This window comes from Hemicordylus capensis, chromosome 2, assembly GCF_027244095.1.
Source record: "Hemicordylus capensis ecotype Gifberg chromosome 2, rHemCap1.1.pri, whole genome shotgun sequence".
Lineage (NCBI taxonomy): Eukaryota > Metazoa > Chordata > Lepidosauria > Squamata > Cordylidae > Hemicordylus > Hemicordylus capensis.
Window position 1 is genome coordinate 40,489,669 of NC_069658.1, and position 24,705 is coordinate 40,514,373.

A 24,705-nucleotide genomic window follows, 5' to 3' on the forward strand; every position below is an offset into this window, starting at 1 on the left:
TTCCAGGCATAGTTTGGATTTGTATTAGGGCCATTACAATATTTGCTGTATTTTCCACTTCTTTCATGGCATGGTACGTGCCTTTCTTAATAGCTACTGCACCTTGGATGAATTGTCTTTCACTCACTTGTTCAATCCATGAAAATGTTCAGTCCATGAAAATGTAAAGTACTGATTAAATACAAGAAACAATTTGAAAGTTTTGTATCAAGTTGTTATATGTATGACTACAGGAACACAACCAAAGGACCGGCAAAATCCCTAAAGATCAGGTTTGGCAAGTAGGAAAATACCTCCCCGACAAATTTAGCGTGACAGACCAAAAAATGGAATGTGTTGGCTTTTGCTGGGAACAGGTACCAGCTGGCACCTAGACAGTGTACCAAGAGACTCAGGGGCTTTTCAAAAGGCTAGCACAATTATACTCTGCATCACAGTTCTCCCAGCGAACTAAAGGAGCAGAGAGCTAGATATAATTAGGACTAGCTTTTGTGCTCCAGAACCTATTTACAGAATTTGACCTAGCTATGGTTTTTCACTAAAAAGAAAAAGAACCTCGGATTTCATTTGTAAAAACAGAACCACTCTTTTTTTTTTTCATATTTCACACAATTGTGTATAGTTTGAAGAAGCTGGATGTGCATCATGAGTGAAACGCTTTATGTAGTTCACGTTCTTCCATCGTATTTTCTTCAGGAGAAATGGATGCCTTTTGCATTGAAGCCATGGAGAACACTGAAAGATAAAAATGGGTTGTATTATTGTATGTACACTAGGGGTTCCCAACCTGTACTCCAGATGTTGCTGAACTACCATCACCCCCAGCTACAGTTTGTGGCTGGGGATGATGGGAGTTGTAGTTCAACATCTGGAGTACCACAGGCTGGAAACGCCTCCTCTATATGGAGTTTAAGATGCCACTTTCAAGTGGTCCCAGGCTCTTCTGGATTCCCAAGGCAGGAGAAACCAACAGGAGTTCTCAGTTATGCTCCATACAATGGGAGAAGATATCCTGGGTCTTCTCTGCTTCTGAATTGGCTACCCTAAACCTCTGGTTCCCTATCCCAAAACATGTGCTTCAGCAGTCAGATCTCCTCTCCAAACTGATTAAATGGCTATGTTGTGCAACAGATAATAGTGGCAGAATTTACACAGCTGGGAATTTTTAAGGTATTGGCTATTTAAGAATTAAAGCTCAAAATTTTCGATCTTCTCTTTAAAGCCTGTAGTGTTGGAGCATATACAATTTGGAAACCCGTGGAATTTTTGTGATGAAAGTAAACTACTTATGCAATTATCTTCAGAATACCTCTAAAAACAAGAACACACATGTTGGCAGTCTGAGAATCTGCTCTTTTATAATCCCTCATTAAAGTAGAAAGTTAATTTTTTAGGTACTTTTAACGTAAAAGCAATCTTCATGTCTGTTAAACCAACACAGTTAACCACAGTTAGGCAGTGATTTAACTCCCTTTAACAAAAATGTAATTCAACATTATCAGAGGTTGGGCGGGGGTGGTTTCGTGTTGTGGAAACCAGCTTTTCCCTAGTTAAGAGTTCGACGTGTACAAGTTTGTTTTAGTATAATTTTCAATTTGTGTTTTTGTATGTGTTTCAGATCCTCAGAGCCACTTAAATATTGTTGAGACTATTGTTCCTTGATTAACTATGGAAGGTGTTTCCCACCCTGAAGTTCGTGGAGCTAAAGTAGCAATATATGACAATAACTACTCGCTTTGTGTAATCTGTCAGAGAGAGACAAATGAGGCATTGGTGGAGAAGCCTGTTGCTATATCCTATGAAAAATTACTGAGCTTTATCAGGGAGCATGCTCAGTATAGAGACAAAAGTTTTCCTGAGATTAGTAGGTGCCTTGGTGATGTCACATGGCAAGATCTTCCAGCAAAAGGATATTCGTGGCATAGAAAATGTTATCAAGAGACTGTTCATACCAAAATGCTCAAAGTGCCAGAGAATGATATGAAAAAAGATAAAATCGAATACTGAGGAAGACCCAATACTGTCAAGCAGTACCTTTACTCGATCTTGATCATCACCTTACAAAAGGGAATTGTTTCTTTTGTGAGAATGGACCAGGTTAATAGAACCGTTTGCATTTAGTTGCTCCAGAAAATGCTGGTCAGTCACTTAAAGATGCAGTTGAAATAAGTGGGAATGAGAAAGTGCTTGTCAAGCTTTCTATATCCATTGATCTTCAGGATGGACATGCTATTGACATTAAATACCACAAACAGTGCTGGACAACACATGTAACAAATGTCAATTGCTCAGCACTCAACCCACAAAAACCAAGCAAGTATAATGAGGTGGCAGCTAAAACTGAATTCCTTAGTCTGCTTAAGAATACATTGTTGGATGAAAATATAGTCACCATGGCTCATTTTCAAGAGGCATACACAGGAATCATTATGGCAAAAAAATGTGGACAGCCATTCCAGCCGCAAAAAAATCAAGCAACTTATACAGCATGATATACCAAGTACAGAATTCCATAAACCAAAACGAGTGAATTAATCAGAATGTGTTTCTATCAAAATTTTAAGAGATGCTACAATTCAGTTAGCAGAAGAGAGCAACAGTGATGAAAATGACATGAAAATACTCTATGATGCTGCTAAGATTCTATGAAAAATTACCACCAAAGCAGAGAGGTGGGTATTTTCTGGTTCACTTACAGAAGTTACAGATCGGAATGTTCCAAGTGTAGCTTCTTCTGTTGGGTTCTCAAGGGACTAAACAAGCCTATCCATGGGGGGTGGGGGGAGAAGAAGAAGAAAAAAAGACTGTGGAGTCAACCAGCATGCTATGAGTTTAGCTCAGACTACTGTGTCTTTGTTTCTGTCCCAGGACCAGGTCCAAAACAAGAAATCACAGATTCTAAGGACCACCCATGAAATGCCTCAACAAATGGAAATTGAAATAGCAGTTCGCTGAGCTTTTCGGAGCAAGAAGCTTGTCAACATGTTGCATCAGTTCAGTTCATGTGTTGACTATAACAGGATTTTAAGACATGAGGCACAGATAGCTACAACTGTTGTAGAAAGAATGCTGGTCAGTGATGGCATCTATTTGACTTCTGATGTAGTTGAAGGAAGATTCATATTCTTTGCAATAGACAATATTGATTTTGCTGAAGACATGCCTGATGGTAAATGAACCCTTCATGGAACAACAATGGCTATATATTAGAGATGTGAGGCTGAAGATGAGGCACCAATAACTGAGCTAACAGGAAGAACTCAAAACTGAAGAAACTCCCAAGTACAAAAACTAAATTGTACTGATGGATTATCATAAACCATCAGCAAAACCAACAAGTCTGGTATACACCTCATTCAATTTAAGAGAACACTCCCAACCACAATTACTAGAATCCTGTCTTGCAGACATTACCTGGCTTATGGGACAATCAGTGGTTAGATCTCACAAACTGAATGTAAGCAGCATTCCTTGTACAGGCGAAAACAGTGGAATAGGTGATGATGCTAATGATGAAGATAAAGTAATGGACACAAGCAAATGCAACATTCCCACACGGTCTGGATACAACTCACTATTAGAACAAGGACTTCCCAAAACATGAGTTGGTACACCAACATTCAATGCAGCACCTGCACATGAGTGGAAGGCATTACTGACTATACTCCTACAGGTACATCGTATTAATGCAAAGGTTGTAGGTCCTGGCTGTAAAACAGTCATCACACTAGACATGGGACAAGTCAGCAAAACAGATCCAAATGGTTCAAAAGGATTTGGATAATATTGTACTCCGACCTGGAGAACTACATATAGCGATGGCCCAGCTATGTTCTATTGGGGCCTATATTGAAAACAGTGGACATGACTTATGTTGGACAGAGGCTAATCTGTATGGACCACTCACAGTAAAGCAGATAATCAAAGGCAAGCATGTGAAGAGAAGAGTACAAGTTCACATGGTCACACTAGGAACTCTTTTTAACCTCTACCAAGATGCCTTCTTCAAAGAGTTTCCTCATCTACTGCCAATAATTACAGCTGCAGCTGAAAATCTTAATCAGCCATGTGCAGATTGGAATCCTGAGCTAATTAAAGAAGCACACACAAACCTGTAGGAGACTATCAAATCACACAGTGTTTTAGAAAATCACACAGTGTTTGACTCCAAGATAGCAAGCAAACCTCTGCCACTTGTGATGTGTCAATACAAGCAGAGGGTAATAGAGTTGTTGCTTTTTGTTCGCTGTTAGAACAGGTAATTGGGAATTGCATTTAGCATTCACCAAATACTACTTTGCACATGACAAGATCAGTTATGCGCAGATGATCCTACTTTATTTGACTGAGATGGAATCATTCATGAACACTGACAAGGAGATCTATCAAGAGTTCTTGAATGGAAACTGGGTTGTAAATAAGAATTCAAAAGTCCCCTTTTGGGCTATTGGCACAGATCATGCATTGGAGCACATAGACCGTTCAATGAAAGTAGCAGGTGGACAGATAGACATAACGCTCAATCCTTAAGTGAGAACAAAGTTTTTCCTTATCTCACCAGAATTAGCAAGGCTTGTTGGAGAAGTGCAGCAGATGGCTGGTATATTACCTGCTGCACAAACCAACCTTCATGCATTATCAAGATCACTCAACTTCAAGCAAAATCAAAAAATTGAAGCATTCACTGCCACTCTTGACAGCTTTACAAACCCATTTACTGAGGACAGTGATGATCTCTTCAACCTGGCCATAAAGGCAGTCATGCCTGAGAAAGTAAAAAAAAAAAGATACCTGTAAGCAAAGTGAAAATGGTAAGAAGCTACTTGAAAGTTTTGTATCTGAGTATATAAACCAGGGAAATATCAACCTGTGGGCTCCAATGAGAAAATGTAAGCTGCAGATTTTTGAGAACATTGCGGGGGGAAATAAAGTGATCGCTGGAGTTAGTACAACTGAGCTGAAAGAAGACAGAAGCCTTTTTATACAAATGTTATTGGTGACAAAATCCAGATCAGAAATAAATCTTGAAGACCCTATAGGGAAACATGAACTCTTGGTTATCCCAAGGTTTATGTTTGCTGCTGATGGTACAATGCTGAAATGCCAAAACCAAAGCAGTCTGATGGCTATTCTGGAAAAAAATTACTCACTGAGGAAGACACATTGTCTGATGATGAAGATGCAGAGCCACTAACCATGAACAAGGAAAAACAGAAGCCATTCACAGTGAGCCTGATCAGTCAGCTGGATTTGAGGTGGGACTTGTAGATGAGATGGCAGAGCTCCAGTCACTTCAAAAGCTGGACAGCATAAAAAAACTCTGGCCAGCTTGAACATTTTACAGAGTATTTTCTGTCAAAATACAGAAACTATGATGAACTTCATGTGGTATTTGATCGCTATGACGCTGATGTGTCACTCAAGACAGCAACAAAGACGACAAGGGCAGCAACCAGTGATAGCTTCCCACATCACGGATACAACAAACATAGCAAAATTAACAATGAAGCTGCTTCTTTCACATGTGAAAACAAAGATGGACCTAACACACTACTTGTCAAAAAGAGATACTTGAAAAAGCACATAAATGGTAAAAATGTGGTAGTGGCATGGGGATATGAATGCAGAACTACACACAGAGATATGAGCCATCTTCAAAGAAATCAAGAAGAGGCCTATACAAAGCTTTTGCTTCATGCTGCGGATGCAACAAACAAGGGGGCTTCCAGAATCAACATTCTCACCGGACACTGATGTTTTTGTGCTAGCTCTTCAACGGTACCCACAATTATGCACTGACACAAATTTTGTTACTGGAAAAGGAGAGTTGTATTGCACTATTCCTCTACTGCCCATATATGAAGCTCTTGGACCCAGCAAGGTTTCTGCTTTGTCTAACTTACATGCTATCAGTGGTTCAGACAATACTGGAGGTTTTGCAGGGAAAGGCAAACTAAGTTTCTGGAAAGCTTTCAAGAATGCCAATGATCATATTACAAGTGCACTTGCAAGCCTGGGGAAGGATTTACTCCCCAGAGATGGTACATTTGCTGCCCTTGAGGAATGTATAAGTCAGGTTTACTTGCCTCGTACACAAATCTCATAGTTTGATAGGTTAAGGTGGTGGCTGTTCAAGAAACAAGCCCAATCTGAGAGCTTTCCACCTACAAGAGGTGTATTACATCACACAATACTATGAGCACACCATCAAGCAGTCATTTGGAATAATGATAGGATCATGAAGCGTGTGATCCCATCACCTGAAAAATGACTGGAAAATGGAAGGGGATGTCTGGATGCCAATAATGACTGATCAAGTCCCAGCACCAAAGGCTGTACTTCAACTGGTGAGGTATGGATGCACTACCTCCAGATGCCAGGGAGGAAGATCCAGCTGTCATAAAGCAGAGTTGATCTGCTGCGACATGTGTTCCTGTGCATCTCAAAATATACATAATCAAGAGGATGCTTGTGACAACATGATGGAGAATGAAGATCCAGGACGAGGAACTAGAGGAAGAAGAAGAGGATCTTCTAGGAAGAAGCAAATTAATACACATAAAAATGTGATGCACCAAAGTGCAAATTTTTTTTTATTATGAACATTTTTCATATGCTGTAATATTAATTAGGTGTAAGGTAGTTCATTTGTCAAAAACGTTATGCAAAGCTTGTAGTAAAAGCCACTTATGCAAAATGTTTATCTATTGTTTATTCATTAACAACTTTCACAGATCAGCATGACAGTCAGAGCAGATTCTCATACTGCCAACATGTTTTTTTTCTTATTCATTGAGGTATTTTGAAGAGAACTGTGCAAAACTATGTAGCCCTATAGGATGGTCAGGACAAGATAGCAGCCATTTCTATACACAGCCATCAGCATATAAGGACTAAGAGTGTGCAAGTCAGAAATGCACACAGCCTTTCTAACAGAATTCCATGGCAACAGCACACCACTTCCACCAATTGCAGCACTGTGTCCGTTCAACATCCCCCACAATACTAGAGCACATCATGGCACCACCAAAGCAACAGGGCAGCCCTTCCACTACACTGGTACATTGCAAACATTCCTGGACAATGGTACCATCTCTCCTGTCAATCACTCTGACAAATCATGGCAATGCCCAACAGTTGTTCTCCAAAGCAAGCACCAATATCAACGCACTGCATTTCCCCACTCCCTATACTTTGGCCTGTGAGAGGCATAACAACAACAAAAAACCAGCCTTTCTGAGATTCCTTCAGTACTGCCTCCCTAACCCAATGGTCATGAGTACTATCTCTGGACCCAATAGGTGAACATGTGAACCCATCCAAATATTTGTATATTGAGCTTCCACTATAAGTCACAATCGATACGGTAAGACACTCATACTGAAGCAAGGATTTTCCTTTTGTGAAAAAGTGAATGGTGCAATGCCTTTCAAAAACCTGTCACTAAACCTATTTTGGATAATTATTGTTCATTCTACCAAACAATGGCCTGTTGTCTTAAGTCTGTGTCTCCTTTGTTAAGTGTCAACCTGGACCCAAATACCTATGCTCATGTGTTCCATGTGCAGAAGCAGGGTCTGTTTGTGTACATAGTTACTGGCATAAGATTATAACAAAGTTCTACTGTGCTCTAGTCACACTGCACATGACTAAGGCTCCGTTTCTACACTCCAATAAGCACAAACTGCACAGTGGGGCTGTGTGTGAACCTTATCAGATATGATGCATGCAGGAGATAGAACTTCTTGACAACCACGTTGCAGAGAGGACACAATGTCTAAAGTATCATGCAGAACTGCCCCCACCTATTTTTAATTTTTTGGGTTTTTTGGAAATAAGGCCTCTATCAAAACCAGAACATCCAAAGCACTCAAACTCAAAAGAAATGCCCTAGGTTTCACCTGATGAAATCGTCGATATCCATCACGCGTGCACGTTTTTCTGAGTATCCGGTGTCTTTTAGGATTCCCTGTACTAGAGTTCCAATATTGAAATCTTCAGGAATTTCCTATCAAAGCAAAGTATGAAGCAGAAAATCTTGTTTATGTGGCTTATAGGAAAGTTTGGTGTTTCTTTTAAAAAGACAAACAAAAAACTCCAAACTCTGAAATATTTACCAAGTTATTTTGTGAACAGTGTATTCGGTAATTCTGTTCCAGCAGCTGCTTCACAGCATTTGAACTGAACGTAAAACAAAAACAAAAACCAGATAAAAGTTATATAGCTATATCAGAGTCCACCAACTATCTACTGTATTCTCCATCGAGAGGCTATTCAGGCAAGGGAGAGCGGTGGACTCTTGTAGGAAGAAAGTAACTAGATTGCTAAAAATGTTTCCTCCAATATGAATAACTTACTTAAAAACTGCTGCGAGAGTCTTGTTTTTCCTGACGAAGACTATTCTTAATAGACCATCCCATTCCTAAATAAATACAGAAGATATTTTGTTTAAACAAAGGCCAGTTCCCAGTCAACATTTTAGAGGAAAGTTTACACAACATCTTGCTAGATAGCAAGCTTCCAACACTGAAAGTGTCCTTACTTTCGGCAGCTGCCCACTATCTCCCCAACTGTTGCTTTTTCTCTCTCTCTCTCTCCTTCCCCTTTAAGGCTCTCTGTCCCTTCCTCTCTGTGGGAATTACCTACAATGATGTTTTCTGCTGCCCCACACTGCATCCAACACTTTCCGCCGCTTTTAAGTAACCAGGTCGTACACATCTTTTACAATTTCCCCAAATCACCATGGATGTGACCTCAATCAAAGCAGGTAGGTGTCTAGTTATGCTCAACAGGGACCCTTAGTTTTGCCAGGAAGGCTTATAAGCTGTTGCAGTTAGGGTGAACTTCTGACTGGGGGGGGAGGCAGAGTGACCTTCCTGGCAATGCAAACTACCAGGCCTCGTCACCAAAGCTTAGCGCTGTTAGAGCTTTTCAGTCAAACTCACTCAACCTGTCACACAGAAAGGTACATCATTCTTCACCCTGTTTTTCAGCAAAACAGAGTTTAGCCATCAGTGAACTGTCCTCAGTGCTCTGAGTGGGGCAGAGATACATCAGAAGCTTTTACCCCTGCTTTATTAAATTTGAAGCTCTAGAGGTAGGCAGCCTTAGCTCTCCAACTGTTGTTGAACTATAAATCTCATCACACCTAGCCACAATAGAAGCATGGCACTGTTAGTAGCTCAAGAAGCAGCTATTGCTTAACTATGGGCTAGTCCAGATAATGTTCTGACTGGCCTCCTTTAATCGCATGGGCATGCATGCCTGTCTTCCCCTCGCTGCCTGCGTGCTCAGTACCTAATCAGATGAGGAGTTGTTTCAACATTCCGCCATTACAGCCCTAAACATTCTATTACTTATAAAATCAAAAGTATCCATCCAATCCCCATGAGGTTTTGCACATATCAACTAGGGCATGGGAGACACCATTCCTCCAAATCTGTTGAAAAATGAGAGATATTTAGACTGCATATAGGGGAGTAGTTTAAATGAAACTCCCTACAAGTGGTTAATGCTGGCATTTGGGTTGGGGAGGGTCACATCAATGCCCTTCACCTATGTGATTAAAAGGAGCCAGTCAGAATATAATCTGAACCAACCCTATATTCTATATAATCTTGGGAAGACTAGAAAAATTAATATTATTTATTCGATTTCTATACCGTCTTTCCAAAAATGGCTCAGGGCAGTTTACACAGAGAAATAAATAAATAAGATGGATCCTGTCCCCAAAGGGCTCACAATCTAAAATGAAACATAAGATAGACACCAGCAACAGTCACTGGAGGTACTGTGCTGGGGGTGGATAGGGCCAGTTACTCTCCCCCTGCTAAATAAAGAGAATCACCACGTTAAAAAGGTGCCGCTTCGCCAAGTTAGCAAAAATCACACACATTTGTGAACCTTGCACACTAAAACTTGTTTTCATTGATTTTATATTGACATTGATGAATTTCACCTGAAAGTTGACTGGTGGAGGAGGGTTCTTTGGTTCTATCCTCACAACACTGGATTCAACTTTGGGTGGTGGCTTAAAGTTGTTCTTTCCAACCTGTTAATCATCATAAAATTAGCTCGCGTAACGAACACAAGTTTTCACGTTGCAGATCATCTGATTTTTTTTTACAAACCCACTTTAGCTAGCCAGTGCTTCACTTACTTTCATCAGATGATCAACACGGGCTAGTAACTGAGTATTAACAGAGAGCCTGCAGTATAGTGGGGAGCCAGGTTTTGCGACCAAGCGAAGAGCAAATTCTCTCTGAAACATAAGCACTGCGCACCTGCAAGTTAAAAATGAGACACAATGAGTCTCAACCTGCATTTAAGCAGGTGTTTTTCTATAACCAGCAAATCCTTTATGCCATTTGTTCACCAATAATTATTAATTAATGTATACTTTATAGCAGTTTGGCCATACAGTTGTTTGGAATCACAGAATGGGAAAGAAAAACTACACACCTAGGCAAATGAGAACAGTATCAAGACTGAGCATAATCTAGGCAGATACATTTATGAATATTGGTCTGTGCATGAGAACCAATCACTGGATTGCATCTGATCAGAGTGCGCTGGATCATTAACACACATAGGCATCCCACATTGAACCAATTTGATGCACGGGGTCAGAGGGTCTTGCCTGTGGCAGCACAAAATATTTTTTCTACCTTTTACTGAAGAAAAACTGCTGTCGCTGTGGGCAACAGCATGTGAAAAGCTTGGCTTTTATCCCAGAAGGGAGATGCAGCCATTTTTTCCACCCAGTAGGAACAGATGAAGCTGCCATATACTGAGTCAGACCATTGGTCCATCTAGCTCAGGATTGTCTACCCCGACTGGCAGTGGCTTCTCCAAGGTTGCAGGCAGGAATCTTCCTCAATCCTATCTTGGACATGCCAGGAAGGAAACTTGGAACCTTCTGCACTTCCTAGCATGGATCCATCCCCTACGGGTTGGACCTTACAGTGCTCATGCATATAGTCTCCCATTCATACACAAGCAGGGCAGACCCTGCTTAGCAAAGGGGACAAACCATGCCTGCTACCGCAATACCAGCTCTTGTGGTCAATATGGAGTAATGGAAGAGGGGAAGGACACAGCATCATGCTTTCTTCCTTGGGGGCTTTATGGGGCAGCTGCAGGGAAGACAAATGGTGTTTTTAAACTCTGCTGCCACCCACAGAAGCACCAGGGAGGGCCTCAATTCATTCTGATCTGATGCAGGGTCTATTAGACTACTTTGCACAAGATCAGAACAGTCCTCACTATCACTGGATCTGATCAGATGCAAAATCGGCCAATAGGCCCCTGCAGTAATCTGATCCAATAACTGGGATGAGTTGATGCACAGCCCTAATGGAGCTAGAACAAGAATGCAGCCAACATTAAGTGATTTTCTCTATCCATCCATCCTGATACATTTCTGTATATTTTTAATATCTTTAACTTCACCAGTGAAACACAAGGAATTTGATTAATCAAGACTTCTTAACACAAAAGCAACAAGAAAAAATAATAGTGAAACAGACTCATTTCACTATGCCCTTCAGGTGTTTCCTTATAGCTATTTGCTAGTTCATGTTATGTTAATAACTGATAGATATGGACACAAAGGATGTAGCTGTAAGGCTGTCATCCTATGTACACTTACTTGAGAGTAAGTTCCATAAAAATGAGCAAGACTTATTTCCAATGAAACATACATTGGACTGAAAACTGTTCTTGATTCTTCTCCAAACAATATTGATAGAGATCAAGGAGAACTCTACATGCATATAAATCAAGGTTTATGTATGCAGTTAAATGAAAATTCAGCTAGGGGTTAGAGCAAAAATAGGTGGCCTGGTCAACCACCTTTGGTTTCTAAACTTTAGATTTCTTGGGGATATCCCAATATTGGCTCTTTACAATTCAAGAACAGCAAGCAACTATTTCAAGGAAAACCTTCTGTGATTCACAGATACCCTTTGGAACTTACAAGACATATTAATAGCTTGTTAATCACCTGTTTTCTAGAGTTACTACTTGCATACTTCTAATAAATATTTATTTAAAGCAATAACTTTTGTAAAAGGCATCTACAACATATTAAATACTGTACATTTTCTTCTAAATACCTGAAGAAAGGCCGATGCAGCAACAGCTTAAAAACAAAAGGTGAAGAAATCTGGAAGATAAGCAGAAAAGTTAATTTCCCAGAGTTTTTATTACTATAAGCTAAACAGGACATTGGCACTTTATTCCAATAGAATTGTTTTGCCCTTACTTGATATGGTAAGTTAGCAACACAGGCATCAAAAAAAGGTAGATCACTTTTCAAGACATCTCCGATCTTTATTTCCAGTTTGTTAGCCAATGGCCTATAACAGAAACAGCAACATCTAATTAATTTATTTCCAAGACAGGCTGTAGGCTAAAAAAGCACACACGAGTGTGTGTGCGTGCACACCCACACACCATTCTAAGCACTCACGTGCCCTGGACTCTCTTCTGTAGTTCACCAGCAAGCTTTAGATCAAGCTCACAAGCAATGACCTGAAAGAGAATAATATATTATGATTAAAGACTAACTTTATAGCAATATAGAATTATGATCAAATGTATATAGTGCTGTACTTGTAAGATCAAACTTATTACAGATGTCTTTAAGTGTTGTGTTTGGACAGACTAGGGGTACCCTTAATCTTATTAAAATTTAAAGACGACAAGAAACACTGGAACCATTCTGAAAAATGAACGATCAGTTAAAAAGTTTCACAGATGTCCTACTCAGGAATTCTAATGCCATGGATGCTGTGATCAGGGAGAGCAGGGCTGAAGGCTGTTGTGGCTGGGAATAGTGGAAGCTGTAGTTCAACAAGATCAGAGAACTTAAGGTTAAAATAGAGCATCCACAAGAAGCACACCTTGAAGCCTACCCTTGTATTGACAATATGAAACTGCCACCTGCTCATGCTCAGCATAAGGAGAACATGCTGCACATGCAACAGGAAAGGGGCGATTTTCGCTGATCTCCCCTCTCACTGATGATCACTATGTCCCTTGAAAATATGTCCCTGAGGGTCATATGATCATCAGGGATGTATTTCTGAGAGGCACAGTGTGCTTTGTGAGGGGAGACTGGCAAAAATTGCTCCTCTCTCATAGTGCATCTGCAGTGTTAATTTTCATGTGAACCAGTGTTTGTCTGAAGAAGCAAACCAAAGATTCTCCCATGACTGTGAATGCTGGGGTGCCAATGCTATAAGCATGAGGACAGGGGGCATAGTTTCAAACTCTAGCAACAGAAAAATGGGTCTTCAAGGCATGCTTCCATGGACAAAACATCTACAGAAGAATAACTGCTTAGGAGTACAAAAAAACCCTACAGTTCTTTGATGCAGATACATATGAATCAAACACTCACTTAGATATATAATTCATCTTGTACTACTTTTAAAGTTTTTTAAACAATGTATCTTAGGTATCTAATGCCATGACAATTATTTAATATTCATAAACAATATGCCATTTTGCTTGAAAAGCAGTAGATATGCAGGACATTTTGATCATATGTGGTTAAAAATGTGCTCAAACATATTGAGTAACATTATGATATTAAGCATGTTTACTTAGAAGTCTCATTATGTACAATGGAGCTTATTCCCTAGCGTGTCTGACCTCAGTTGAAGGTTGCAGTCTTACTCAGACTTAACTGGAAATGAATCCCACAGAATACAATGGGACATAAATCCTTAGTAAACATGCATATGTTCGAGTCTGCTAGGTCCACATGTTGAGGTTAGGTATGATGGGAGTTGTAGTCCAAACAACAGCTGGAGAGCAGCTCTCAGGGTGGCCACCCCAGATCTATTCGTTGGAAGGAAAGGTTCTCCTCCCCATTTCACTTTTTCTTCCTTCCCACCGCACACATGTGGTCAAACAATTTTTGAGTCTCCTCTTTCCTAACTCTTCCACTTGCAAGCATGGATAACACAAAAGAAACTATGTATCTTAGCATATATATTTTTTACCTTTTTCACCTTTTCTAACATTTTCACTGTCATGTTGCCAGTGCCAGGACCAACTTCTAGAACAACATCTGTAGGGTATAAGCCAGCCTAAAAATGAATACAAGTGGAATTAACTGCCTTTAAACACACACACCCCAATCTATTGGGCTGATTTAATATAAGACATTAAGGTAGCACATTGTGTGATAACACTAGATAATTTTTTCCCCTCCTGGACACGATCTGGCTGCTGATATGTTTCTGGGCAAAGTACAAAGTGCTGGTTATTACCTTTAAAGCCCCAAATGGCTTAGGTCCAGGTTACCCGAGAGAGCGCCTTTCTCTACAAGATCCCCACTGCTCATTAAGATGATCAGGAGAGGTCCGTCTTCAGGTGCCACCAGTTCATCAGGTGGCTCCTGGGTTCGGGCCTTCTCAGTTGTCACCTTTAGGTTGTGGAGCACATTCACATGGATAGGAAAGTATTATCTTCCGTGCAGGGGCGTAGCAAGGTTGAAGTGGGCCCAGAGACAAGATTTTAAAACGGGCCCCTCACTGATATACACACACAAACACACTTTACAATACATAGTGCACTCACACTCACATTCCCATTATGAATACAGTGAATATCTAGTTCACATTGAATCTAGTTTTTTTACTCTCTGCTACTGCCGATCTCCAAGAGACTCAACATAATTCATAGGGGGTGCAACACGGGTGGGTGGGGAATCATGTGACGTGCCTCTGGGGGGGCCCTCGAGGCAGTGGGGCCCCAAGACGACTGTCTCCCCTTGCCTAATGGTAGTTACGCTCCTGCTTCCGTGGAGGCCTCCAAGAAAGCCTCAAAGGCTCATCTTTTTAGCTTGGCTTTTAATGGTTTTTAATTCTGGTTCAAATGTTTGTTTTATTATGTGTTTTTAATTTTAATGTAAGTTTAAAACTGAGTCACTTTAGGAATGGTGGTATATAAATTGAATAAGTAACTAACTAACTAAATAACTAAATAAAACAGTTATCAAATATGCCCACATTAGGGGGAAACCTGCATAAGTAGCTACAGGTTATTTTCCTATTGCTGGTGCTGCCATTCCCAGCGCCAAAGACACAAGCCATTTTGAATTAAAAGACAAAATAATTTTTAATCCACTGTTGTAAGATTTAATAAAATCTTCATATGATGTTCAAGCTGTAGCTTAGTATTTTATATCAATTCAGATGCGAGAAGTTCTACACCGATCCATCTTTAAAGACAAGTTCTGCTTACTATATCTCTCAAGTTACTGCAATCACCCCCTACCTTTTCTATAATGCTGTTAACAATGAGGGGATTTTTTAAAATATGCTGGCCGAGTCCAGTGTTGAAACGGATACCTGCAGCAAAAGCAAAACAGTAGAAACAGAAAAGGAAGAATGAATTGCATTCAAGTATTTCTTGCCTGGAACTGACAGACGGACTGATATAAAGGGTACTTTAATGAGTATTTTTCAACCTTGCATGGGATGAAAGCCCTAATAAGCCCCCGCGCCCTAGCCACGGAACCCCATGAGACACGATCAGGAACCAGAAAAGGATCCTGGGGGAAGTCAGTTCCTGCTCGCCCCGGAGTTTGTCCTCCCTTCCTCGCCCAGGAATATCCTCGCGACACTGAAGTCCTACCTGCTCCGAGACCTTTTCCTTCTCGGCGTAGTTGCCGGGAATGGGGCTTCGTCTTTACTTTCGGCATGATAATCCTCGGAAAACGAGAGGTACGAGACACGCTTTTCTCACGACTACGGAGCACCCTGATGACGAAGTCTCGGAGAAGCTGTCGCGCGGGCAAAGGCTGCCGGGAGAAGTAGTTCCCTACCTATTCGTTGAACGCAACGAAAACCTCTAGAACTACAAATCCCAAGGAGCACTTCGCTCGCAGCGGAGAGTTCCGTATAGCAGAACTCATAGACTCGCGGAGGAGGAGAAACCACTTCATAGGAGTGGGGCTTAAAGAATGATGCTCTTCTATCTCATAGAGATAAGAAGCTAAAGGTTGTGCTCAAGAAGAGCGCTACGAGAGGTGAAAAATGGAATGTCGCCTTTGGGGATAGTTCCCAATGGGGAGAGTGGTGTAGTATGAAAATGTGATAGGGGTTGTGGGCAGGAAACAGAAAGGAGCTTCATTTGAGCATGCGCGGATGCACAGGAAAGGAGGCGTTGTCAAATAAGAGGAAGTGTTACTACAGTCAGTGGTGCTTTTCTGTTCTCTGGTATTTCTGTGGTGAGAACCAGTACAATATTTTTGTGTTGCAGATTAGAGTGGAAAATCAGTTTAATTTTAGGCCGGAACTCCGAGGAAATACTGCAAGGTTTTGCTGTAATCTTTTTGTATTTTTCTGTTGGTCGCGGTCGAGGGACCACCTGGTGCTTCCAGCTGATTGGTGGGAGGGTTTCTTTTCTTATGAGCTCCGGTGGCAGCCACAGACATAAGAAAATACCAGATGTACAAGCAGTTGGGCGCGGCTCCAAGCTCAAATGCATCAAACTGAAGCTGCTGCACATGGCGGTCTTCAAGGCAAAAGAGGCTGCTGTGTTTCTCATTGATTTCAGTGGGAAACCCCCGCCCTAATCGCATCTTTTGAAGTAAAAATAACAAATCAAACAAGCAAAATACAAAGTGACAGCCCCAAATTCAATCCCCGTCTATGACGGGGGCGGTTTGCAATGACTGGAGCGGGATTTCAATCTATGGGAAGTTTCAATTCAGTGTTGTTGCTCTCCAAACTGTCAATGAGGAGGGGAAAGGGGAAATCCCACCGTGACTACAAAACAAAAAAATGCAAATAGTGATAACCAGCCGCTGAAAATATAAGAAATATATATTCAAAAATAATAAGTCATTAATAAATGATCCATAACATTAGCATTAATGGACAATATACAAAATGCCTTCTCACAATGCAGAATGTATAGACAAAAGCATGTGCAAAAACTGTCAGAAGTTAAGGAAGGAGGTAACTGAGCCAGGCAAAAATTAGACTGCAGGATGGAATGGGCAAAGTCAAGTAACAAAATCAAAATGGAAGTGGCAGATGACAAAAGTACTGCGTCAGAGACGTGGTCTCAAAAGAGGTGTGGAAAGGACTGTAAGACTGTGTCTAGCTTAGGAAATGGGGTACCGGTACTAATGTTGTTTTGGAGGCTGATGAAGCTCTGTGGGCGAAACGGCACATATCCGGAAGAGCCGTTCGACTTTGATTCATGAATCACACTGATTCATGAAGTTTGTTTTTCTTCACAAGGACTCACAGTGGGCTTTATCTCTGATCCAGGTCAGCTCATTTATGGAAGCGTTATCAGCACGTCTGTGACTTTACATCTTCACTTCTGTCTGGACGGCATTGAGTATCTCGCTATTGAGGAATTCCACACCTCTTCTGAGACCACGTCTGACGCAGTGCTTTTGTCATCTGCCACTTCCATTTTGATTTTGTTACTCAGTTACCTCCTTCCTTAACTTCTGACAGTTTTTGCACATGCTTTTGTCTATACATTCTGCATTGTGAGAAGGCATTTTGTATATTATCCATTAATGCTAATGTTATGGATCATTTATTAATGACTTATTATTTTTGAATATATATTTCTTATATTTTCAGTGGCTGGTTATCACTATTTGCATTTTTTTGTTTTGTAGTCACGGTGGGATTTCCCCTTTCCCCTCCTCATTGTTTGTTTCATTCTGTGACTGCCCCTTTCCATTGCTCTCCAAACTGTTGCATCTCCAATAGGTATGTAGTGAAAATACCAAGAAGTGCTCCTAGTTAACTCCTTCACTTAGTGTAGTTGTTAAAAAGGAGTGTAATGAGACAGTCCTTCTATGCACATGCAGAATGTCTTTTGGACAATTTAAAAAAAAAATCAAAAGGATTTAGTGTGCAATGCTTCTGAGCGAGCTGGTTCATTGATTGACTGATTAAGTGCCATCAAGTTGGTGTCGACTCTTAGCGACCACATAGATTCTCTCCAGGATGATCTGTCTTCAACTTGGCCCTGTAAGGTCTCTCAGTGGTGCATTCATTGTGGTCATAATCGAGTCCATCCACCTTGCTGCAGTGCTGGTCGTTGTCCCCTTCTTCTCTCTCCTTCAGCTTTCCCCAGCATTATGGACTTCTCAAGGTAGCCGGGTTTTCCCATAATGTGTCCAAAGTATGATAATTTGAGCCTGGTCATTTGTGCCTTGAGTGAAAATTCTGTATTGATTTGATCTGTATGTTTCCCTGGCTGTCCATGGTATCCTCAAAAGTCTTCTCCAGTAGGGATGTGCATGGAACTGGCAGGGGCAGGTTCAAAGGTGGGGGTGGGAGAACTTTAAGGGTGGGGGAGGTTGCACATCCCTCCCTCTGTTTCCCCCCATGCCAGCACTCCGTCTCTGTTGGGGCGGCAGCATACCTCCCTGGTGCCCTGTTCCCTCCTTGGCTGGAAGTGGCCAGAAGTGCCTGGTGGGGATTCGAACTGGCAACTTCTGGCTTGCTAATCAAGTCATTTCCCTGCATGGGGTGAGAACTGTAGCTTCAGTTCAGAGGACAAAAGCCCTGCAATTAAAACTTTTCAAAGGTTTAAATTCTGCCCCTATCATAGCAAATCATCTGTCACAGATACAGGATGATTTTGTGGTTCTCACTCTGTCATTCCAGAGCAAACACAAAAGAATCCTAAGTAGATATGCTAATATATTTAATCCTGAGATCATAATAAAAATAAACTACTTTTATGCATATAATCAATTTTTGAGACATTGAAGTATTAGAAAGAATGTATGGAGAATGCACATACCTGTAACAGTCCCAATGGAGTTAATTTCTTACCATTTTGGCTCTGAAATATCTGATTTCCCACTGAAATGAATTGAGAGTTGGGGCCTCTTTTGCCCTGAAGACCTCCTTAGAGGAGACACTTCAGTTTGGGTACACTTCCTCAAACACTTTTGAATGGAACCTCTAGGTTCAGGTGCATCTGTACTGTCAGAGGGTCCGTTGGAGCTTTTAGGAAGGGAAAGCCTCCCACCAGTCTGCTGGAGATAGCAGTTGATGTTTGCTCTTCACGGAGATACTTCAGTTTGGGGCACGCAGGATGGTTATAGAGAGGGACTTGTAGGCACCTAACTAGGCAGAGAAGCGGACACATTTTGGGGACTCTGGCCTCAACAGTATGCATAGGACTTCTGTATGCATAGAAGCAGGTGATGCTTTCAGAGGGTGGACATAGCCAAATTCACACAGCATTAGAGAAGGTAAAAAGTGTAAAGGACTGCTCCTAATCTTTTTTGTGTGTGAGAAATTACAGCAGGTTTAAAAGTGTTAGGTTAAGGGGTTCCTTTAATTAAGGAGTGGGTGGCAACTGAAGATTCTCTCTGTGTGTGTGTGTGTGTGTGTGTGTCAGAGTCACACACCTCCATCCCAAGCATCGCCCAATGTGGAAAGCTGCCATCCTTACCCCCTGGACGCAAAAAGCATAACACACACCACCAATTTTCCCTCCATTCCCACAGCACAAAGTAATCTCTCCCCTCACCCCACAGTCCCAATCTCTTTTCCACCCCTCATCTCTTTACTCACCACTGGCAGCAGTGGCCACCGCCATTCCTTCTGCTCCTCCTTATCCCACTCCCTCCCTTTCCAAAAAGCAGAGAGCAGGGACCAGAACAGCTGAGGGTGTAGAATGGACTCCGTGTTGTCTATTGCTCTGTTGCCCACTCTTTGCCTTTCCAAGAGGCAGGGAGCAGGAATGTGGGTGGCTACTGTACTGCTGCCACTGCCACCAGGTCAGGTAGCACTGGGACACAGCCCAGTGGGGTGGTCAGTGAAGCTGGCAACTACCTCCCCCATCTTGCTTCCTCATTAGTGGGCTGGCTCTGCACTCCTGCATCACTCTTCACATACTACATGTGGAGAGTGTGTGTGACAGACAGATGGACTCTACAATCCTTTGTATGGTGTTGGGAATTGAGTCTCACTGAGTAAACGTATTTAGGGTCTGGAAGCAATCTTGTTTACTTATACAGCCTGATCTGCTGCATATTTTTGTTCAGATGTATATTCCAGCGAGTTAACTGTTGCTTCCAGGGGAGCAACAGCAGGAGAGAGGGTATACTCTCACTTCTTGCCTGTCTGTGGGCTTCTCAGAGGCATCTGGTGGACCACTGTGAAACAGGATGCTGGACTAGATAGGCCTTGGGCCTGATAGTTTTTATGTTCTTAAATGTTGCTTACTTTCAAGTAATTGTGCTTTCTTGCAGTCTTCATAGGAATATAAGTGCACTTGAATAGTAGTGAGACTTACTTCCAAGTAAACATGCATAAAATTGAGCAGCAAGTGGGCTGGATTTAAATAATAATAAGTGTTGTAGCTAACCTGCCTTTCCTTGGGTTTCTCTCCAAGTATTGAGTTAAATAATGAGCCTTTGCATAGTGAGCCATTGCTTTTTATTACAGTGTAGCATGCTCCAATCCCTTTGGAAGGGCAAATTATAATTCTAAATATATAAACATTACTATTTATAAATAAATAAATAAGAATACTTGTATATCACTTTTCCACCAAAAAAGTTCTCAAAGTGGTATACATAGCAAAACCGGACAGAGAATCGGATGGTTCTCTGTCACCAAAGGGCTCACAATCTAAAAAGAAACAAAGGAGATAACCGCAGCAGCCACTGTGGGAGGGATGCTATGCAGGAATGAATGGCAGCATTGTGGAACAGGTGGACTGTAACTTGGCCTTTTAATGGATTAAAAGTTGGAACATAATTTGCATAATATCTTCATAGGATGTTAAACTGAATAACTGATGAAACAATTAGTGATTATGTGGTTGATGGAAAAGCCCAGTAAACATTTTAGTTCATTAGTAATAGTTTAGCACTAATTACAGCCCAAGAGGTGCTAATCTTGATGACAGAATAACAAAACTTTTATGTGCACAATAATAAACTGGGTAGATTATGGTGACATGAATAGAGCTAATTTTTAGCAGGCTTTCTGCAAATTCATTTTCTGGCGTTCCAACAGTTTTATCCATGAACCACAACTAAATTGTGCATATTAGCCTTAATAATTAAGGGTATTTATTAAGTCAAAGTAAAGTCGTGTTCCCTTCTCATGGTTAATTAACTGAAGCTAAACTCTTCAAAAAGAAGTCTTCAACTGTAAGGGTGAAAGAGTAACACTTTTTATACCAGGGCTGCATAACTCAAATGCCACAGTGGGCCGAAACCAACCATGACTTAGTGTGTGGGGGCTGATGTAAATATTTAGGGATTATCAAATATTAAGTATTCATGAACTGAATTACATTGAATCGAAACAAATTTTATTAAATTTCAGGGTGCCTTCAGGGAGCCTACCTGTTGGTTGAGAGCTGTTCTACAGGGTCATGAGGAGTAAGACAATCAGGACATCTGTTGAAGCTTTGGCAGGCCAAGATTGATTAAATTAAATAATTTAAATAAATGTAAACAGCACCTGGGAGCCCAGGCAGGTGCGCCCTCCCAGCCAGGGGCATAGTGAGACCCTTGGGGGCCAGGGGACAAAATCTGGGCAGGGCTCCCCCAGTCACATACGCCCCATCGCCCTATGCCACGCCCCCTGCATCCGATGTCAGATGCAAGGGGAGGGGCCACTAACATTTCCTCGCTGCCACTCCTACCTCCTCCTTGGCTGGTGGCCACCTCCAATGCCCCTGACCCGACGCCACTTATCTTGGCCTCTGGGATGGGGTGGGGGTCAGCCGAGTGGGGCAGGCCTCCCGCCATGCTGGTGGCGGGCGCTGTGGCTGGTAGGCCTCTATGGCCACCCTGCATGCCTGCGCAGTTCGAATATGGACGTTGCATGCCCATGACGTCACAGGCATGCGATGTCCATAGTCAAACTGCACAGGCATGCAATTCGGCCGGAGAGGCCCGCCTACCAGTGCCCGCCATCACCACTGCCACAGGGTGGGGGGTGGCCTGCCCTGCTTGGCTCACCCCCACCCCCCAGAGTCCAAAAGAAGCAGCAGAGGTGGGCAACATGGCAGGGTGGCCTGCTTGGGGGGCCCCAACCCTCTGGGCACAGGGACATTTGTCCCTGCTTGTTCAGTCGATGCCACGCTCATGCTCCCGGCCCTGATGGAAGCACAGGGTTTGGGGGAGCTTGGGAGCGGCAAGCGGTGACGCCCCTGTACCTGCGTGCTGTCTTGTTACCGCTCCCGCGGCCAAGCCCACCCACTCAGAGCGACGGGGTATGAGTGTGTAGTGGCAGCTTCCATTGGGCCTGCAGTTCGGGTGGCAGCAACAGCAGTCTGCTTCCACTGCGGGCCAGCAAAAACATGCTCGTGCTGTCGGCTGGTTTCAGCCCACGGGTCATATGTTGTGCAGCCCTGTTTAATACTGTTATACTAATCTAATGCATTGCATGATAACATTGTTGGATAACAGTAGGTCAGATGGTGAAGAGGGGAGAAGGTGAGCTGGGGAGAAAAGGGTTCTGAACAGTGGAGATTTCTCTGGTGAAGAGAGAAGCGGGGCATAGGCTGAGGCCGGGTGAATCTGTTCTCCACTGGAAATCTGGTGCCTGTTCAGAGAAAATCTCCACCCTCAGTATTGCTGCCACCACCCTCTTATTTGAGGGAAAGCTTTCCTGTTTAGCCCAAGAGCAGGGGTGAACTCAAAATATATCCAGAAATGTCTCAAAACCTCTTAAAGAAGCATGGAGCCTCAGCAGGCTACATGGGGAGGCAAATGTATTCCAAAGTCAGCTACATGATAAAAACAAGAACTAAAAAATTAAAATCGAGTTGAACTATAAAAGTAATTCATACAGGCATTATATGTAAAAAAGCAAGTATTCAAAATATACAAGGGTTACCTTTTTCATCCTGCCTGGCAGAAGGCTGAAGGAATTTTAGTTACTAGGCTGAAGTTCAGAAGTTAAAAGCTTTAGTCATGAATGGAGCTTCCCTACACCTACCTGGGCAGAGTAGCTTTCTGTGCACTTTCTGAAGCTAGGGCTCAGCTAAGAGTCCCTGACAAAGGTGAAAAATAAAAACAGGAACTCAGAAGCACACAAGGAGAACTTGGCAGCAGACAAAAGCTGGCATTCGCTTTTGATAAAGGAGTTTGTAAATTCCTGGCTAGCGTGAGAAAAATTTGTAGAGCTTTGTTAAAAGCCTTTCCTTAGTTTTCTTGCCAATCTTCTGGGATCAACAGAATTGATATAAGTATCTATCAGCCCCCCTCTATTATCCATAATTGGAGCAAACTACACAGGCGTGTTGAAAGCTGGGGGTTGCACTGAAAGATCACATCATTGTTGCAGTTACTCGTGGGCTGTGGTGAACCTTGGTCCTTTCTGGCCCAATCAACCATCATAATCCACTCCCCAAAGAATGCATCTACATCATCGAAGGGGAATTCCATGGTCCTGGCATCTGGGTCCCTTACTTTCCCTCTTGGACTATGGATATATACCTAACAACCCCTGCTAACTTGACAAAGAGGCACCTTTTAATGTGGTGATTATTTAGCAGGGGGAGAGCAACTGGCCCTATCCACCCCTAGCACAGTACCACCAGTGACTGTTGCTGGTGTCTTATCTTATGGTTTCTTTTTAGACTGTGAGCCCTTTGGGGACAGGGAACCAGCCATCTTATCTATGTTCCCAAGACATGAAGAATTGTAATAAAATGGTTGGAATAGCAAGAGCAGCACATTATTTCCATGTGAAGGCCAAGGGCTTTGCATCCCTGCTGAGATTGTGGAGGGGGAAAACTACCAGGACTACAGCACTGCCACTGCTCCTGGCATCTCCAGGTAGGGCTTGGTGATTCCTGCCTGTAAACTTGGAGAAATGCTGCCATTCAGTGCAAACAATACACTGTTTGGATCAGTGGTCTGACAGTATAAGGCAGCTGCCTATGTGCCTATTCAAGACCAGTTCCATCCAGTGTTGGCAGATTTTCTTCACCAAATTTCCTTCCCGTACACAATAATTTTGTCTTTCTGGAATAAGATTCGCCTCCAAGCTTATATTACAGTGATCCAAAGAGGCTTCATGGACTAAAACTGCAAAATAGGAGAACAAATATTATCAGTGCAAGGCTGTAACTGTTGGTCAACAACTAAGCAGACTTCCTCACCCTTCGAGGAAACAGGATGTTGCTCCTCCGGCAGAGAGAGGAGTCCTACTCAAGCACGACCGGCAGGGAAAGGAAAAGAAAGGAGAGACACTGCTGCATTGTGACTGAAGAGTTGCCTTCATTCAGAATATATTCTACAGATCGGCTCATAAAGTACGGCTATCAGGAAACTAGCAAATTTGCATTGCTAATATAGGCACGCTGTTTCCTGAGAAACTTCCTTCTCTTAATGCGTATATTCGTTCTATTTAAATTCTCCTCATCCTACTGAAACTTCCCTTATAATCTGGAGGAGAGTTACTCAGAATGAAGTATCCCTAAATTCAGTGAGAGTTATTCTTAACTAAGAGCGTTGAGGCTCGTGCCGTCCATTGACGAACATCGAGAGCATTGAAAGAAACAATCTGAGCGCGAGATCTCCTTTAACAGGCAAGTGGCGAAACGGGCAACAGAGAGAAGCGACGTCTAAGGCTGCAGTTTAAACTTAGGGACAGTTACTCGGGATGAACGGAGGTTACTTCTGCGGATGCTCTGCCCTCCCCGAGAACACATCCCCACACACTA

General features: G+C 42.2%; 1 protein-coding gene across 2 annotated transcripts; it reads right to left on the minus strand.

The window, feature by feature from the left end:
- Positions 1-24,176, minus strand: DIMT1 (DIM1 rRNA methyltransferase and ribosome maturation factor). 2 transcript variants are annotated; one of them, XM_053300789.1, is made up of 13 exons: positions 24,142-24,176; positions 15,652-15,841; positions 15,292-15,365; positions 14,013-14,099; positions 12,473-12,534; positions 12,266-12,359; positions 12,117-12,166; positions 10,160-10,283; positions 9,959-10,051; positions 8,358-8,422; positions 8,118-8,181; positions 7,902-8,008; positions 1-735 (listed from the first exon to the last, which is right to left on the minus strand). In XM_053300789.1, the coding sequence occupies exons 2-13, from the start codon at positions 15,716-15,718 to the stop codon at positions 693-695; spliced, it is 930 nt and encodes a 309-aa protein (XP_053156764.1). In that variant the 5' UTR covers positions 15,719-15,841; positions 24,142-24,176; the 3' UTR covers positions 1-692. The 2 variants fall into 2 exon arrangements, with proteins under 2 accessions (XP_053156764.1, XP_053156763.1); XM_053300788.1 differs by lacking the exon at positions 24,142-24,176 and having other exon boundaries at positions 14,022-14,099; positions 15,652-15,914.
- Between the last annotated feature and the right edge of the window lie 529 nt (positions 24,177-24,705).

Excerpts from the sequence above, each read along its gene's own strand:
- DIMT1 (XM_053300789.1), bottom strand. The coding sequence starts at position 15,718 with ATGCCGAAAGTAAAGACGAAGCCCCATTCCCGGCAACTACGCCGAGAA. Across the intron at positions 15,366-15,651 it reads AGGAAAAGGTCTCGGAGCAG|GTATCCGTTTCAACACTGGA; the intron begins GTAGGACTTCAG and ends CTTTTGCTGCAG. Across the intron at positions 12,167-12,265 it reads TTGCTAACTTACCATATCAA|ATTTCTTCACCTTTTGTTTT; the intron begins GTAAGGGCAAAA and ends CTTATCTTCCAG.